A 15,946-nucleotide genomic window follows, 5' to 3' on the forward strand; every position below is an offset into this window, starting at 1 on the left:
ATAAAAGAATTTGACATTTATACAATCGAATAATTAGATGTCTCAATAATTAGAAGATCCCAAACTAATTCCCAAGTTTATTCAGAAAAAATGATTTGTTATTTACACAATCGAATAATTAGATGTTCATCCTTTATTCAGGATGGAAGATCCCAAACGAATTTCCAAGTTCATTCAGAAAAAAGATTTTTGTAATTTACACAATCGAATAATTAGATGTTCATCCTTTATTCAGGATGGAAGATCCCAAACGAATTTCCAAGTTCATTCATAAAAAAGATTTTTGTAATTTACACAATCGAATAATTAGATGTCCATCCTTTATTCAGGATGGAAGATCCCAAACGAATTTCCAAGTTCATTCATAAAAAAGATTTTTGTAATTTACACAATCGAATAATTAGAAGTCCACCCTTTATTCAGGATGGAAGATCCTAAACATTCAGAAAAAAATATTTGTAATTTACACAATCGAATAATTAGACGTTGGATCATTCTGCATACACTACAGGAACAAATGATTTAAATTAAGAAAACTAAAGATTCATCTATTCAAAATATGTGACGCAGTTAAATCAGTAAAAGGAAAATAATTACTTACCTTATTTGTATGTTCTGGGGCAGCAAACGAAGTTCCGCACGTGCGCATTCAAAATTCCATTCTCCCTTTCTTAAAATCAAACAGACCCTTCAAATTTCTCTTAATGGATGGAATATCGAAACCTCACAGAAGGATATGATTAAGGAACCCTCCTCGCCTTCAAAAAGGCTGGCTTAGTCTCGTTCAAGGGTGAATAAGAGCTTGAGTAGAGCAATGAATCCGTCAACTCGGTCATCAAATTAAATTTCTTTCAGTATTTTCCCATCAAGTAAACATGTAAAGTTCCGTTATCATTAAATAATTTATTAAGTTTGAAACAATTTTGAGTTTAGAATCCAAGGTATCTGTAAGCGGATTTCCCAAAAGTCCCTAAGCAAAAAAAAATTAAATAATGGAATACAAAGTAAAAAACAAAATTTCATTTGATGCAATTTTATTAGTTTGAGTACAATGATAATAATATTAATAATACACTTGGCAAATTTAATCGGCAGTATTTTATATACAAATATATACAATGTGATTCTCACCTTAGCGTCGAGTATTCGATTTTACCGTCTAAATCGGCTTATCAAGGAAACCCTACATTATTGCTTGTTGTAATTTAGAACATATATGACCTCTTAAAACACATAATATCGTGTTCGTTCTTGCATTCACAACGTTTCGCACAAAATATCTAAAAGGCGACGAGTAGCAAAAAACGTATAACAATTGTAGAACAAAGAATTGGGTGTGTATAGAAACATGAGAAAGTAGAAAGACGAGATATCTATAAAGACTAGAAACAGTATATTATTTATTTTACACTCGACTGTCTTGAAGTTATCTTTATCGAGTATTAGAACTTAATAATTAGATATATTTTTTTTTACTCTCATTCACATTATTCTTATTTTTAATTTATCCATTCATCAATATTCACGACAATAATTTAATGTTTTATTGTTTTTTTTCTTGTGCACTTACGTTAGTGCTAACACTTATTAATACGATATGATATGAAAAGGTACGATGGATAATCGGATAAATTCAAGCTCCAACGTATAAACGTGAGAAAGTACAGTCTTTCGGAATTGCATTCATTTAAATGCATATATCAATTTGATAATTCATTTTCGCTTAATTTCTGGTCAAATTAAATTTTAGTTTATACGAAAAAGTACTTATACTTTTTCAAATATTTTTTTCGAAAGGAAATTTTAAAAGCCATTATATATTTCTAGGGGAAATGAAAAGAATACTTGAAAATAGGGGGAAAAATGACCTTTAAAATTCAGCGCCACAGCAGTTTGTCTCGCTGGGAGTTTCTTCGACAATTTTTTCAAGAGTTTGCAATTGGAGAATATCGTTGAGATCCTTAATTCGATCGATGGTGAATGAGCATGGAGATCCAATCTCTTGAAAAAGGCCCTTTTTCAGGACAGATAGGTACCCCTAGCTTTGAATAACGTCGCTCATGTACTCTTCATGCAGGTCAAGAAGATGACGAGGAACATCGAGTGCTGTATGGAGAGTGACAGTGACACCGCGATTAAGGCTCACTGCAGGATAGAATACCCCATAGAGATCCCGAAAGGCAACTCCTCCTTGAGGTTGGTCGTTGACAAAGAATCTTATGGTGTGGGTTGTGTCTAGATCTAGGAGAACCCCAACAGTTGAACCTTGTTGAACACCTCCGTCTGTTCTTTGGGCGTGCCTGCCAGCGTGCATGAACCAGGATCTCGAACGATCAATGTACATGCTGTAGCCTTTATCGTCCTTGCCTGCAAGAATATCAACACGAGAGATTCATTAATTACTTGTAATGGAAGTGATAAAGGGTGCGAGATAGATTTTAGGGTAGTACTTAATTAAAAAGCCTCGCCGAACATTGAGGGTGGATTTTCATTCAATATTCTTATAATTTCCATTCTATTTCCTTTTCTCTTTATAGAGGATTACACACCATTCTGATGATATAGCCAAAAAAAATTTTTCTATCCTTCCCGTTACTATTACAAAATATGAATCTCCGTTCATTTTCGTTCGTTCTCTCAGACGGAGAATATCTTTAAATTTGAAGTTAAAAAAAAGATTTTTGTAATTTATACAATCGAATAATTAAAATTCAGATATTGGTAAAAAAAATATTTACTAGAATATAGCGTATTAGAGAGGGAAAGTTATTTTGTAGTTTAACAATTAGTCGACATACTGACCGAGCATTTGATCACGAGAAACGTCACATCGAGCAATTCCGAAAGCAGGGTCTGTGTCACTTTGAATTCGATCAATTGTAAGTTCCCAATAGTGGACTCCTCTAGAGAATCCTGTTCCTGAAAGGACTACTCGATGTTCGTATCCTTCGCAGGAAGCACTCATTGCATCCTCGGAGATAGAAACTTCCTGTGGCATTGTGGAGTCTCCTGTCGCCCATGAAAACCAAGCCACTGAAAATTTAAAAGCAGATCATTTTTTAAATAAGAGATTGAATTCTGAAAAAAAAGTTGAAACCAATTTAGTAAAACTCGATTCCAAATCATATATTTATTTTATGTGAATATAAAACGTCACTCCTGACAGGAATTTTTTTTATGAATCAGATTTTAGAAGTTATTATAAACGAATTTGTTCTGAACCGACAAATAACGTAAATGTCATTTTATATGTGAATTATTTGAAAATATGGATTATTTCGAAACGATAGCAGTGCATATAAAATCTTGGAATATTTTTTTATGGATGCAATGAATAGAGTTTTACGCTTTCACGCTTCCTGATTTTTTCAGAGACACTTGAAGTCGTGCTTTGAATAAAAAAGGATTTACGATGTTTTCGGAGGATTTTACGATAACCCCTTGGCTCGTAGAATTACTTACCCTCAGCGGTCTGTAAACCTATCAGCTGCGAGTATTCCCCTTCTCCAGCACTGTTGAAAGCTCGCACCCGTGCATTGTACAGTGAATTAAAGTGCAATCCATCTACCGTACAGATCGTCTCCCGTCCGCAATATACTTCCTGTTCAGAGAAAAAAAGAAGAATAGGTTTATGGTCAAAGTTTTTGATATTGCTTATAAAAAGTACTTTAAAGGGCAATAAAGTTGTAAATTACGATTCGCACCGAAACACTTGATAGATACATTGAATATTTGTAATATTAACAATAGGAGTAAATTTTTCAGCTAGGAATAGTTTTCAGCTATTCGATATAATCTTGAATTTTAATTTTGGATTTTGGAGCAACAGAAGGATCTTCGATTTCTAATTAATTCGATAGAAAACTGAATTATTTTGCTATTATTGTCGGGAATTATTGGGACAAACGCATTGCGATGAAACAGACGAATAATCAAACCTTAATGAGAAATTCCCTAATCTACTTGAATTCGACTGCAGCAGACATTTGACGACACTGCAAATTATTGACATTGTAACCGTATTGATAATGCCAGCAATCAATTCAATGTTCTGTTTGAGAGGCTCAATAACTTAAACAACATGAAATCTTGTCAAAACAGTATCTCGCGAACAAAGCGACAAATGAATTGAAATTTTTTTTCTTTTCATAGTGTGACACATTTTAAAATATCAATCGCACATGACACATATTATTCTTTTTGTATTTCAGAAATTGTTTACTGAAAAATTTGAAATGTTTTAATGATACAATTGGAAAAATGAAGAGGACTCCATTTTCGACATTCGCGACTTGAATTGTCTTACCCAGGTAGAAGAGGTCCAACAGGTATTGGTAGAAGCTCTAGGGAAGCCGGAGAGCAAGAAGATACAAAAGCTATGAAAGCTGTGATGAAAGGGTCGACTATGGTCATTCCCGTTGCTCAAGGAAAGACGTATGCTGACGTTTTGGGTAAAATTCGCAAAGAAGTTAATCTAGACGTGAGTCACACAAAGGTTGTAAAAGCAAGAGCTACAGAAAAGGGAAACTTTTCATATTCGTGACTTGGATTGCCTTACCCAAGTAGAAGAAGTCCAAAATGTCGTCAGAAACCCTTCGAGAGTCAATGACTCTCAAAGGTGGCTAGGTTGTAGTCACTGGCTTAGAGGTAGCAAAAAAGCGTTAGGTTACATAAAAATTGGTTTTATGTCTTGCCCAATTAGAAAAAAAATCCAGGTGGTACGTTATCATCGATATCTTGGATAGGATCCCAGAAGGTCTAAAATCGAGAACAATTAGGTAAGGGAAAATTATTAACGGTATAGGTCCCGTAAGCGAAATCCCAGGGACTTTTTCCTACGAAGTTAAAACCCAGACGGTAATTCCGTAGAAGAGGGAACTCAAACTAAAGACGGAAGTGGTTTTTAGTGGATCGACCAGAACAACAGTGGTCAGCTCCACCAGGATTTCCATCCAGATATCTGATCAACAGATTCTCCTTCCGTTAATTGCGAAATAGCGTACAACCTTCCTGTGGTAGTGACATTCTCCAAGTTGAACCTTATTGCAGCAACATTTTCGTGAAAGACTTTCCTAAAATTACGAATCGACAAGAAAAGGAAATTACCCAAGACTTAGTCGAAATACCCTTTTGCGAAATGCAAACAATTTGCTAAGAGGAATTTCTTAATTTATTATCATCAAGAAATTATTATATGCCTTAGTATCTAAAATAACTTTTCACTTTACAGTCTGCTTATAAACATAAACTATTCATTTGTGTAAAAATTTCTCTTAATATGAAAAATAACTTTATGAATGGTTTATTAAAGCAGTGAGGACTTTCCTATTGTATCATAACTTAGTAGGGAAGAGGGTGACATTCAAAATTTAGGGTTTCAACATTACATCTGGAGAATCCTATAAATCATGGAGCTTTTGATTGTCTCAGTTTCTCTGTTTCGATAACATTCAAATCATATATCATATTCTCCAGGGATCTTGTCTTTCAAGTTTCTGTTTGAAATTTTCATCTTCCTGTCACCGGTATTAATTATAACTTTCAATATATTGTGGAATTGTAGAATTAATGAAATAGGTATGTTATGGAATCAACCATAGATTAGGAATACAATCGATTTCTAGGTTCATAGAATTAAATCTTTACGATTTCACAACTGGAAACTTACCCTAAATTCCCCGCTACATCCATCGTCCAATTCCAGAAGATATCCTTCGATTGAAGGACCTCGTTGTCCGTAACCAAGTGGTGGTTGCCAAGCAATTGTAACGCTGTTGTTTTCTGCACTGCATTCTTTTGGTACAAGAAGTGGTGCTCCTGGCGCTAGAATTCGAATTCAATTAAAGCACAAATTTCTTGGAATGAAAAAATTCAATTCAATTAAAAAATCGTATTTTGCAACTATTCACACCAGGATTTCTATATTAAAGTGCAACCAGTATAAAGCCTTTATGTGCCTTTGTAACAACTTCAATGACCCTAGAATTTTTTTTAATTTCTTCTCTCGATATTTGACCCATATATCTTTTTCTAATATAAATAATAAGCGTATTTATTATTTTGCGATAGTATATTTAACTATTTACTTATTTCTACAAATCCAAAGCTCAAGATACAGCAGTTGATAAAAATACAAAAGTAAAGAAAATAATTTTTTTCCTTTACTGATATTTGATTAATTTACAAATATACTTAATGATTTTTGTATTTTCATTAAATGAAAGGTCATTAACTATAGAAGGTTCAAATTTAATTCTACAACTTCTACGTGGATAATTAAAACCAGTTGCTGAAATACTCGACACCTTTTCTAGGGAAGAGTTTAGTGAAAGGCAATTTGGTGCCTTTAGAAAAGGAAGTTTGTTTAAGACTTTTCCCTTTGCTTTGCCAAGGGATCATTTCGTCATATTATTCCTTGAATACACGAGTTTTAATGACTTTCGTTTATGAGTTGAACAAATGACGTAAATCTTAAAAGTCAATTTTATTAAAATTCATATTATAATGACTTGAATTCAATTATCGTGCCTAATTTTAATAATGTATGGTATTATTTTTAAAGCCCAAAGAAGGTTAAACTTCTATTAATTAAAAAACCATCCTAGTTATATAAATTCATTACCACAACTATTTTACTACACTAGAAAATTTAAACACCTCACTTTGAACTAGATATCGAAAATGTCACTAAAAAAAACTTTCGGGTACGAGTAACGAATTGAAATATAAATTGCATTTTATTGTCTACATTGTAGTTTCGATCCTAGTTCGTGGCTTTAGTGGAAAAAAGATGAAATAAAAAAAAGAGAAAAATAGAACTAAATTAAAGGTGAAGATGTAGTGGAGGACAAGAGTAAAAAAAAAATCTAGAACAGAATAAATGAGATGTTGCTGAAGGGATTGGGAGGAAAGGAGGGAAGTATGATTGTCGGCAATTGAATATTCAGTATTGCAAAGAGGAGTTTTGTTGATTGGCCTTTATAAACTCCACACAGTCTTATTTCTCCTACATAGATTAAATTTGTATTCGTTCGATTACTTAGGGAAGAGAAATTCCATTTGGAATTTAGTTCTTTCGATTTTACAAAATGTACTTTTCTAGAAGTAGTATAAACCCTTTCTGTCCATTCCTTAAAAATATGTTTATTTTAACTAATTTTAACTATGTGACATTTTCGATATTAGTAGAATAATGATTTTAATATAATTTTGAAATACTGAGTTGATATTCTCGTTGACTGAGTAGTCCCTATTTGGCTAGGTCGAGAACTGTCAACTATCCGACAACAATATTCTTAGTGATTGGCAAAATGTTGAATAGTTTTTGAAATTATTTTCAATGATATATTTACTGCTTTGCAGACAAATGTTGAATTTAATTAAAAGAGTGTGAATTCACTTGGTCCAAATGGGGAAAGAATGTAAAACAGAAGGATTACAGAAATTGGAAAAGCGAAAATCTTGTGGGACATTTAGTTGCAAGCTCTATAACGAGAGTGTAAATTGATTGGGTCTTGAAGGGGAATTCTCAAACCCCGTTCCTTTTTCCCTTTACTTCCTTCCTTTTGACCCTCTTCTACATCCCTTCAACGTACATTAAATTAACGTACGCAACAGCGCAATGTAATCAGAATTTGAAGGGATTGCGTGGTCCTCATGTAGGTTCGTATTTACATCTCTGTATATAAATTAGAGTTTAGAATTAAATTTCATATTTAAACTTTGTAAGATAATGTAATTAATTCGCAAAGACGGAATTTTTCTGGAATTATTTCAGAGCATCTTTTTTGATAACGTGAAAGTAACTGGAAACTGTTTCTCTAATTTAAAATTTATGATTAGAATCCAGGTGGTTCATCCACCTGGCGCTGGAGGAGTTTCAAATATGGATCAGGGTTGATTATAAATTGAATGACGAGATGATGAAGGAGGACCGAAAAATATGAATGAAGAGGCAGAGGGCCTTACAATGATCGCCAAGGAAATCAACAAGACTAGCGATATTAAGATTTCCCTCTGCTCTCTTAAAAAAACTTTTATAATATAAAAATCCAAAGCTGAACAAAAACTCCGAATAAAATTATTTTATCAATTATTATTGAATTTTATGGTTGCGTGTCAACAAAACTTTTTTTATCCAAGGGGAAAAGCAGTCGGAAGTGACAGCCATAAGATCATTTATCATAGAAGGAAAATTTCTTTTCTGTCTAATAAGATATATATTCACATGGTCGTAAATTTTACTGTATTTCTCTTGACATTGTAATTTATTTTTTATCATGATATCATTTCAGATCAAAGAATTCAAAACTTATGTAAAAAAATAGTGTAATTAGGAATAATAAGGTAGTAGAGACTAAAAATTTTAATGAAAGGAATATGAAAATTTGATTTTGAAGCAGAAAAAATAGTAGAATAATGGTTTTAATATACTTTTATAATGGGGAAAATTATCCCTTTGCTATTTTAAGTCAACTTAAAATAAACTAATCATTGCGAATGTGGGGTAACTACTTGTTTTTAGAAGTAGGATAGGGACTGTTTCTCTCAAAATAATAATTTTAAAAATACATCTCTTGAAGATAAGATTTTTATTGACATTTATGATTAGTTTATAAACGTGACGAAGGCTAGAAGCAAAAGCAAACAGGATAGATGTACCAAGTGCATTTTCTTCTTGGAATGAATGGAACTGTATCCGATGGGGAATTAAAATCGATATCTGTGGAACAAACCAGGTGCTTTTCATGATAAATTTCACAGTTCTCTGAGAGACAACTGTCTGACCGTAGCTCGATCACAGCTACTGCAGGCCGCCATACATTTTCCATTAGTCCCCCAGTAATAACGGTCAAGCCAATGTCAGACAGTGCGACTATATTTTATATTTCCATTTTTTTTCGACTCAGACTATAATTTGCAAATTTCGCTTGAAATACTTTTGAAACACTAGTCTCATACTTATATAATCAGACATGAAAATTGGTGTCTGCGAAATATAAATTAATGCATATTTTTCATTCCCCCCCCCTCTCTCTCTGAAATGATGACAAAAAAGTGATACCATTTCAGAAGAGAGAAAAGCTATTTTGATATGAAAAGTCATGACAGATGAGAAAAGAAAAGAACCAAGACAGAGAATCAAGAAATCGATATTACTTAACGTCAACTCGCGTGAAAGTTTATCGCTCGAAAGCAAACAGAGTCACCTCCATAAAGACGTACGTTAAGTGGAAAAATAAGTTCACGAAACGTCAGTGCAAATCATGTTACATTTTTTCCAATTGGGTTCATAAAAATCGCAAAATAGATGCCGAAGATTTATATCAAAATTTCCTATTGTTTTTTTTCATATTTGCACTTTCAAAAAATCTTCGTTAACTACTGTAGGTGAAAAAAACAATTATTTTAGAGCGTGGAAAGTTTATTATGAAACGAATTTTTAATATATTCATTTATGTTATCGAAAAAAATAATTTATAATTCAATTCACTGATCAAAATGGAATTACAAAATGAAATAATACAATTTATCAAAGTGGAAAACAAATTGCATTTATGCATGAATTTGTATTTAAAATTAAATTATTCCTTTAATAATATTATGACAGTGAAATTTTACCTGCTTATTAAGTGAATTTCACTTTTCATATAAATTCATCTTTGAGAATGAATTTATTAACAAAAATAAAATTTAAAAGTTAAAAAAAATACAATATCAGTAATCAAAATTATGGTGGGAATTTTAAAAATAAATTTTAAAATATATAAAAAATTTACAGTATTTAAAAATGTGTTTTAAAACATTTAAATAAAAGTAATTCTAAAATTTGTTTCTCGAAATAAAAAGACTCTTGTTTCTAAAGGAAACTGGAGTCTATTTAGAAAAGCATTTTAATCTACTTTATTGTTAATTAAAATTAAAACCATAGAGGTAGAAACACATATCTTAGTTGTCGGGAAATGTAATTTTAATTTGCATGAAACGTGCTTTGTACTTGTAAAAACGAGTGAGGCATTTTGATCAGTGTTTCCTTTTCTTCCTATTTTTTTTCTTCTTTTTTTTTTGGTTGAACGTCATATTTCGCATTTTTATTTGCACTTGCTTCGTCAGGGGCTTTATATTTAATTGTCTTTTTCTTCTCTCTTTTCTGTTCCTAGTGCCTATCCTATCTCCATCTGGCTACAAAGAGAGCCGAACTGAAACGTGGAACTCCACTGACAAAAGCATGATGAATGAAATAAAATCCTTTATGGCAGTTTGCCGGACATTTAATATTACATACGTTCGTGTTTGTCCGGCGCGAGGGTAATCCGTTTCCGGTAAAAACAGGAATTAAGGTGGATTCGTGTGGAAATAACGTGTTGATATACGTATAATTCCAAACCAGTTTTCTCTAACTCTTTCCAAATCACATTTTCGAATTTTTATTTCATTTTTTTAATTTTCTTCTTTTTGTTGTTTAAAATAATTTTTCTGTTGGTATTTGTATTTATTTGGATAGAGTTTTGCAAACTGAGAAAAATTTAAGAGAATTAAATTAGGGAAAGAATTAGTAGAATAACGATTTTGATACAATTTTGAATTACTGGAATAATATCCTAGAGGACTGAACCCAACAGATTTGGGTTAGGCAATGGGACTGTTTGGATGCAACATTATTTGAGGATTAGGGACTTTGATTTTTCTCAAAAATTTAAATAGTGTTGTGTACAAACAATTTTGATTGATAGGGTTTGACAATTAAATCAGATTCACCATGTGAAGAAAAAATAGTAGAATAACGATTTTAATATACTTTTGATAGTACATCATCCCTTTGATGATTTGTTGCAACTTGTCAGACCAACTGTCAGAGATGGACTGAGGTACCCCTAACGTCAAGTTACCTAGTATTGCAGAGTCGAAGTGGGGAGACGAGAGTAAGAGAACCTGCTTCATGGTTGTCTCCCCCTCTCTTGCTCCCCACTCTTCTTCTTCTTTCCCCTCCACCATCCTTGATAACAATTCTTGGAAAATATATTTATGTTTACAAATCTAATTATAATCAACCAGAACGTATTTTTAAAAATAATTTAAAGCAATTCTTCGTTGAGATTAAATTTTATAGTCGATTAATATTCCTTGAAAAGTGAGAGGTTTTTTTTCGCTGATCACTTAGACTTCTTTTTCTATCCGATATTTTAAAAAGTACTTAGCAGCTAATTTTTCTCCGATCGTGAATCAGCAATTTGTTGAAAAGAAAGTTGGGTCTTGCTGGCAAATTCGATAAGAGGTCGAGAGAAGAGTTGGCTAAACCCGACATCGCTATAATACCGAGATCGTTAGCGTAGTTATGCTTCAAGACAGGTAGCTGATTAAACCCTCTTTTGAAACGTTTAGTCAAAGATGAAATATTGTTAAAGAAGTCGCCTGGAGCATAACTTTGAAATTACTGAGTCGCTCTATTTAAGTTTATGTTACAGACAACCATTAGATATACTTTTTTTTAAAATTTCTATTTTGATAATTTAATCCTGTTTTTATAATTCTTTACCTGCAGTTGGATATCGATCTTCTCCTTCGGAAGCTGCGTCCGAAAAATGACAAGCGTTTTTTTTACACGAAAAACCAACAAATGTTTTCATGCACAAATACTTTTTGAAAATATATAAAAAAATTTTTGGAAGAAGACAACGAAAAACAAAAAACATGCTCTCTCTGAAAACCACGATTTCTCAAAACTTAAAGTCTCTTTTTAATGTCTTACCCCAAAAAATTGTTCCATTCTCTGAAAAAAAGATTAGGGTGATTGAATTATTTTGCTTTTTTCATTGGACTTGGTGTATAATTAGAATTTTGCCAATAGGAAATTGACGATAGGCGCAGGCTTGGGTCAATATTGTACTACCGAGTTCAATATTGCTCCAAACTTGTCGATTAATACCCGTAGTATCGGAAAATTTTGAATCTTGCACCTCTACACGAAAAATAAAAAAAACCTCGTCTACTGTTAACTAGTGTTTTCAATAGTTAATTTTCGGATTTAAAAATTTTTCCATTCATAACTGTTAACGTTCGTAGCCATAAGACAATTTGGGGTAAGACTTAAACAAAATATTTTTTTAAATTTTTAACTGAATAACTTTTTGAAATGTATTCCTTCGAGCAGAAGCCGGTAAAGTATAATATGTAATCAAACTAAAAGCTTCTAGTTGTATGCTATTAAAACAAAATTATAGGATAGTGAAAATCTATGTAAAAAGCGGAAATAAAGCAGATTTTTGAACAAAAATATTTTGTACTTAAATTAGAAAAAGGTTTAAAATTAAGGTGCATCAGTTATAAAATTAATTAGATCTGTTGCTGGAAAAGTTTATCGCTTTTAGAAAAAAATTTCCAGTAAGGGATCTTACAGAATCTGTCAAGAAATAGACGTTTGGTCATATCCACTAGTGAAAAAAAAATGTTACGGATGGCTAAACTATTTTTTTACTGATTTGTACCCTCGCCTATGAATCTTTAATATTTGGTTCGATAATATTGTGGGAGGATAAAGTCTTTTATTTTTGCGTGTTGAAAAGTTAGTGGACAGGACAAGGTGGTCTATTTCTCGAGAGACTTGAAGTTGGTTGAATTGAACGTACGTTTCATTTGAACGAATGTAAGCTGATCGATGGCTCGTAGTAGAGGTTTGTCATCGAGAGTGAGGTCGAGGAGAGGAAGTCGAGCAATTTCCTGAACACCCTCAGCGCCACCCCAGGTACTGGCTGCTGTGGCTGCTCTCACGGAAAGCATCCCGCCAATTTGAAGGAAGGCAGCACTGTCAGTTTCCTTCAGCGCCTCGATGCAAAAGGTGAGAAGGGCTGTTGTCGTTTGCAGATGGGTGGCACACCGGGTCACCTGATCCCTTAATGCTCTCACTCTGGCTTCCCTCGTTTGCCTCGCTGCCTCAATCAGTCTTGATTTCCGGGCCTGAAGCATGCTCACCAGGTTGCTCACCCTTTCTTCAACTTCCTTTTCCAATGCGCAACATTCTTCCTGTAAAATTGTAAAAAAAAATTCCATTTTGAAATAATTCGTTCAGTCTTATTCCTGCCTTGTAACTGTATTTCGATAATTTTTGATAATAAATTGTCACTTTCGGCAAACTTTTGAAAAGTTTATAAGTGATTTTTTGGAATTTTTAGCAGCTCTTGTTTATTAGCAACCGGACCTAGGTGCCTCTGCTATTTATTTCCGAATTTGGCAACATTTAGTTAAATTTCTACCTTAACGACATTTTTTCTTTTTTTAATAAAACGTTATGTTATTCAGTGGTCACGTGACTCTTAGTAAAGTATATAGGGCACGTGACCACTGAATAACATGACCAATTCTATTCTACTTCAAAGATTTCATTTCCACCTTATGAAATGTATTCCCTTCCACGAGATAATAATTGAGCATAATTTAAAGAAACTTCTGTTTTAATTTTAAAAACAATGTAGAGGTATAAGAAATAAGAAGAGTTAAAAGTTTGTTAACTCCTGGAAAATCCAGTTAAAAGTTCCCAGTAAAAACAAGAATGCTGCTGCATCTAAGAATACTTTTACAACTTCATCAATTCTAATTAAAAGGTTTCTCCACACAAAATTGCAAAAAAAAAAATCGTCAAGTTTTAAAGAATTTAGTGAAAAAAGGAAAAAATACCCTTCCTGTATTTATTAAGGAATAACAAATTTACTTAAAAATAGATTTGAATTCGTCACAGGGAATATTAAAGGGAAACGTCTCGATTGAACGTCTTTCTAAAGCCACTCGACGTAATCGTTTTACAGCTCGTGTTGCGTAAGGCCAATTTATCCAGTTTATCAAAAGGTTCGATTCGTATAAGGGGAGGTCCATAAAACGTGTGAGAACAGCTTTACGTTAAGCGAAAAATAAAACGATATAAAAATGAGTTGATGGTGAATATAAAGTGAAGCGCGTCTATGTGGTTTATTGGCCATTTTCTTCCAACAGAAAAGCTTAATGACAAAAAAGTGATTTTTTTACCTTAGGCAATAAAAAAATTATCTTTCATACTCGATAAATTTTTTTTTCACCCATAAAAACAGTGGGAAAAAAAATTGAATATATAATTTTATTCATTAAGGGTACGTCAAAGTCGTGTCAGTTTTTTTTAACAATGATGCTCGTAATTATAATACGAAAATCCTCTTATGCTACAATCATTATTCACTCAAAAATATGGAGAAAATTTTTAATTATCCAATTTTCTTTTTTTATATTTCTATATTTTATTAATTGAAACCTGAAAAGCTTATTTATCATCAGCAAGAATGCTTTTCATGCTCGCAATTTATTTTTTTGCGAAGAATTTAATCCGGATATTGAACGAAACTGTCGGGAAATAATACGAAAACAGGGAAACCGTTTTAATAACCAAGGGGAAGCGGACTCAACCGATAATTAATTGTATAGTGGGTAAATTGTTAATTGCCATTGATGTTAATATAGTGGCGGAGGTCAAAAGAGAACGCATGTGTATTACATAAAGTGTAAAGTTTATTTTGAAACGCTAACCATACTTTTGTGAAAATATACTGACAAAACAATATTCCATTTTGGCGTGTGCTTAGTGTGAAAGCATATAATGTTTGCGGGAAAATTGTTATTCCACATAGTATGTGAATATGTTTTCTAAAAAGTGGTATTCCATCGAAATTCACTGCTAGCAGTGTGTCCATGCTAACATGGCTCATTAGGTGTGACGATATATTTTGCTCGCACATAAACCGAGTTTACCCTTTATGTACACATACTGTATCACATGATTATGTGCACGCCACTATGATCAACTACTGAAAAGGGTCTATTGAAAATTGTATGAATATCGTATTTTCATATGCCTTACTTCATTGACTCGCATATATTGAGATGAAAAATCATTTAAGCGTCCTCTGGTATCAAACAGCAATTTACGATCAGGTAAATTGTTTGAATTTTTCAATTCTATTATTTTAAAATATTATTCGTGTATTGTAATGGATTTGTATTTAAGTAGAATTTGGAAAACTGATAAAAATTAAAAGGGGGAAATTAGTAGAATAACGATTTTAATATAATTTTGATTTTGGGAATTATTAATTTGGGCACTTTCAATGTACCCAAATCTCTTGGGAACAACGTCCGCTCCCTAGGCTTGTCAGGGCTCGACTGGTTCGGTACCCAAAAGTCCCCACCATTTTCATTTACGCACCTAAAAGTGGTAGGGACTTTTGTGAGTGACGAACCAATTGGGCACAGTCGGGTACTGACACGACAAGTTGATGGTACTATTTAGAATAAATTTTTTCTCCTCGACGTTAGATGACCACTACTAAGAATCCTGTACATTCCTGCTAGACCTTATCGTGGTGTTGTGGCTTTTTATTAAAGGACTTCCTAACAGCAAAAATCCAATTATCAAGTTCAAAGTCACCAACCCAGGTGAACAGTTATGAAATGAACTCTTACCTCCAGTTCTGCAATTGGTGCTAACATCGAGGAGAAAAAATTTATTTTAAATACTACTATCAACTTGTCGTGTCTGTGCCCGACTGTGCCCAACTGGTTCGACACCCAAGTCCCCACCACTTTCAGGTGCGTACCCGAAAGTGGTGGGGATTTTTGGGTATCGAACCAGTCGAGCCCTGACAGGCCTAGAGAGCGGACGTTGTTCCCAAGAGATATAAGTACATTGATAGTGCCCAAATTAATAATTCCCAAAATCAAAAGTGTATTAAAATCGTTATTCTACTAATTTTTTCCCAAACAAATTTTTAACCCTTTAATTTCTATTATTTTTCAAAAGTCTATACAATTAATGTTTGGTTCTACCAAATGGATTTAATTTAAACCAAGAAAAAATGTCCCTTTCTGTAGAGGATGAGATCGCAAAAAATAATTCCAAAAAAGGAAACGTACCAAGAAGATTTTTTAA

At 32.9% G+C, this 15,946-nt stretch overlaps 1 protein-coding gene across 2 annotated transcripts in view; it reads right to left on the reverse strand.

Annotated features, from left to right (window-relative positions):
• Window positions 1–1,017: 1,017 nt before the first annotated feature.
• LOC122506415 (E3 ubiquitin-protein ligase TRIM9) overlaps window positions 1,018–15,946 on the reverse strand; it is an 87,407-nt gene continuing 72,478 nt past the window's right edge. The window contains exons 4-9 of one of the 2 annotated variants that reach the window (XM_043618561.1): window positions 12,627–13,020; window positions 11,537–11,569; window positions 5,669–5,823; window positions 3,463–3,601; window positions 2,803–3,033; window positions 1,018–2,367 (exon numbers count right to left, since the gene is read on the reverse strand). In XM_043618561.1, coding sequence (XP_043474496.1) covers window positions 2,039–2,367; window positions 2,803–3,033; window positions 3,463–3,601; window positions 5,669–5,823; window positions 11,537–11,569; window positions 12,627–13,020 — 1,281 coding nt within the window. In that variant the 3' untranslated portion in view covers window positions 1,018–2,038. The remainder of the gene's footprint in view (window positions 2,368–2,802; window positions 3,034–3,462; window positions 3,602–5,668; window positions 5,824–11,536; window positions 11,570–12,626; window positions 13,021–15,946) is intronic. The other variant, XM_043618562.1, reaches the window with a different exon arrangement.

Source organism: Leptopilina heterotoma, unplaced genomic scaffold (assembly GCF_015476425.1).
Source record: "Leptopilina heterotoma isolate Lh14 unplaced genomic scaffold, ASM1547642v1 Lhet_42, whole genome shotgun sequence".
NCBI lineage: Eukaryota > Metazoa > Arthropoda > Insecta > Hymenoptera > Figitidae > Leptopilina > Leptopilina heterotoma.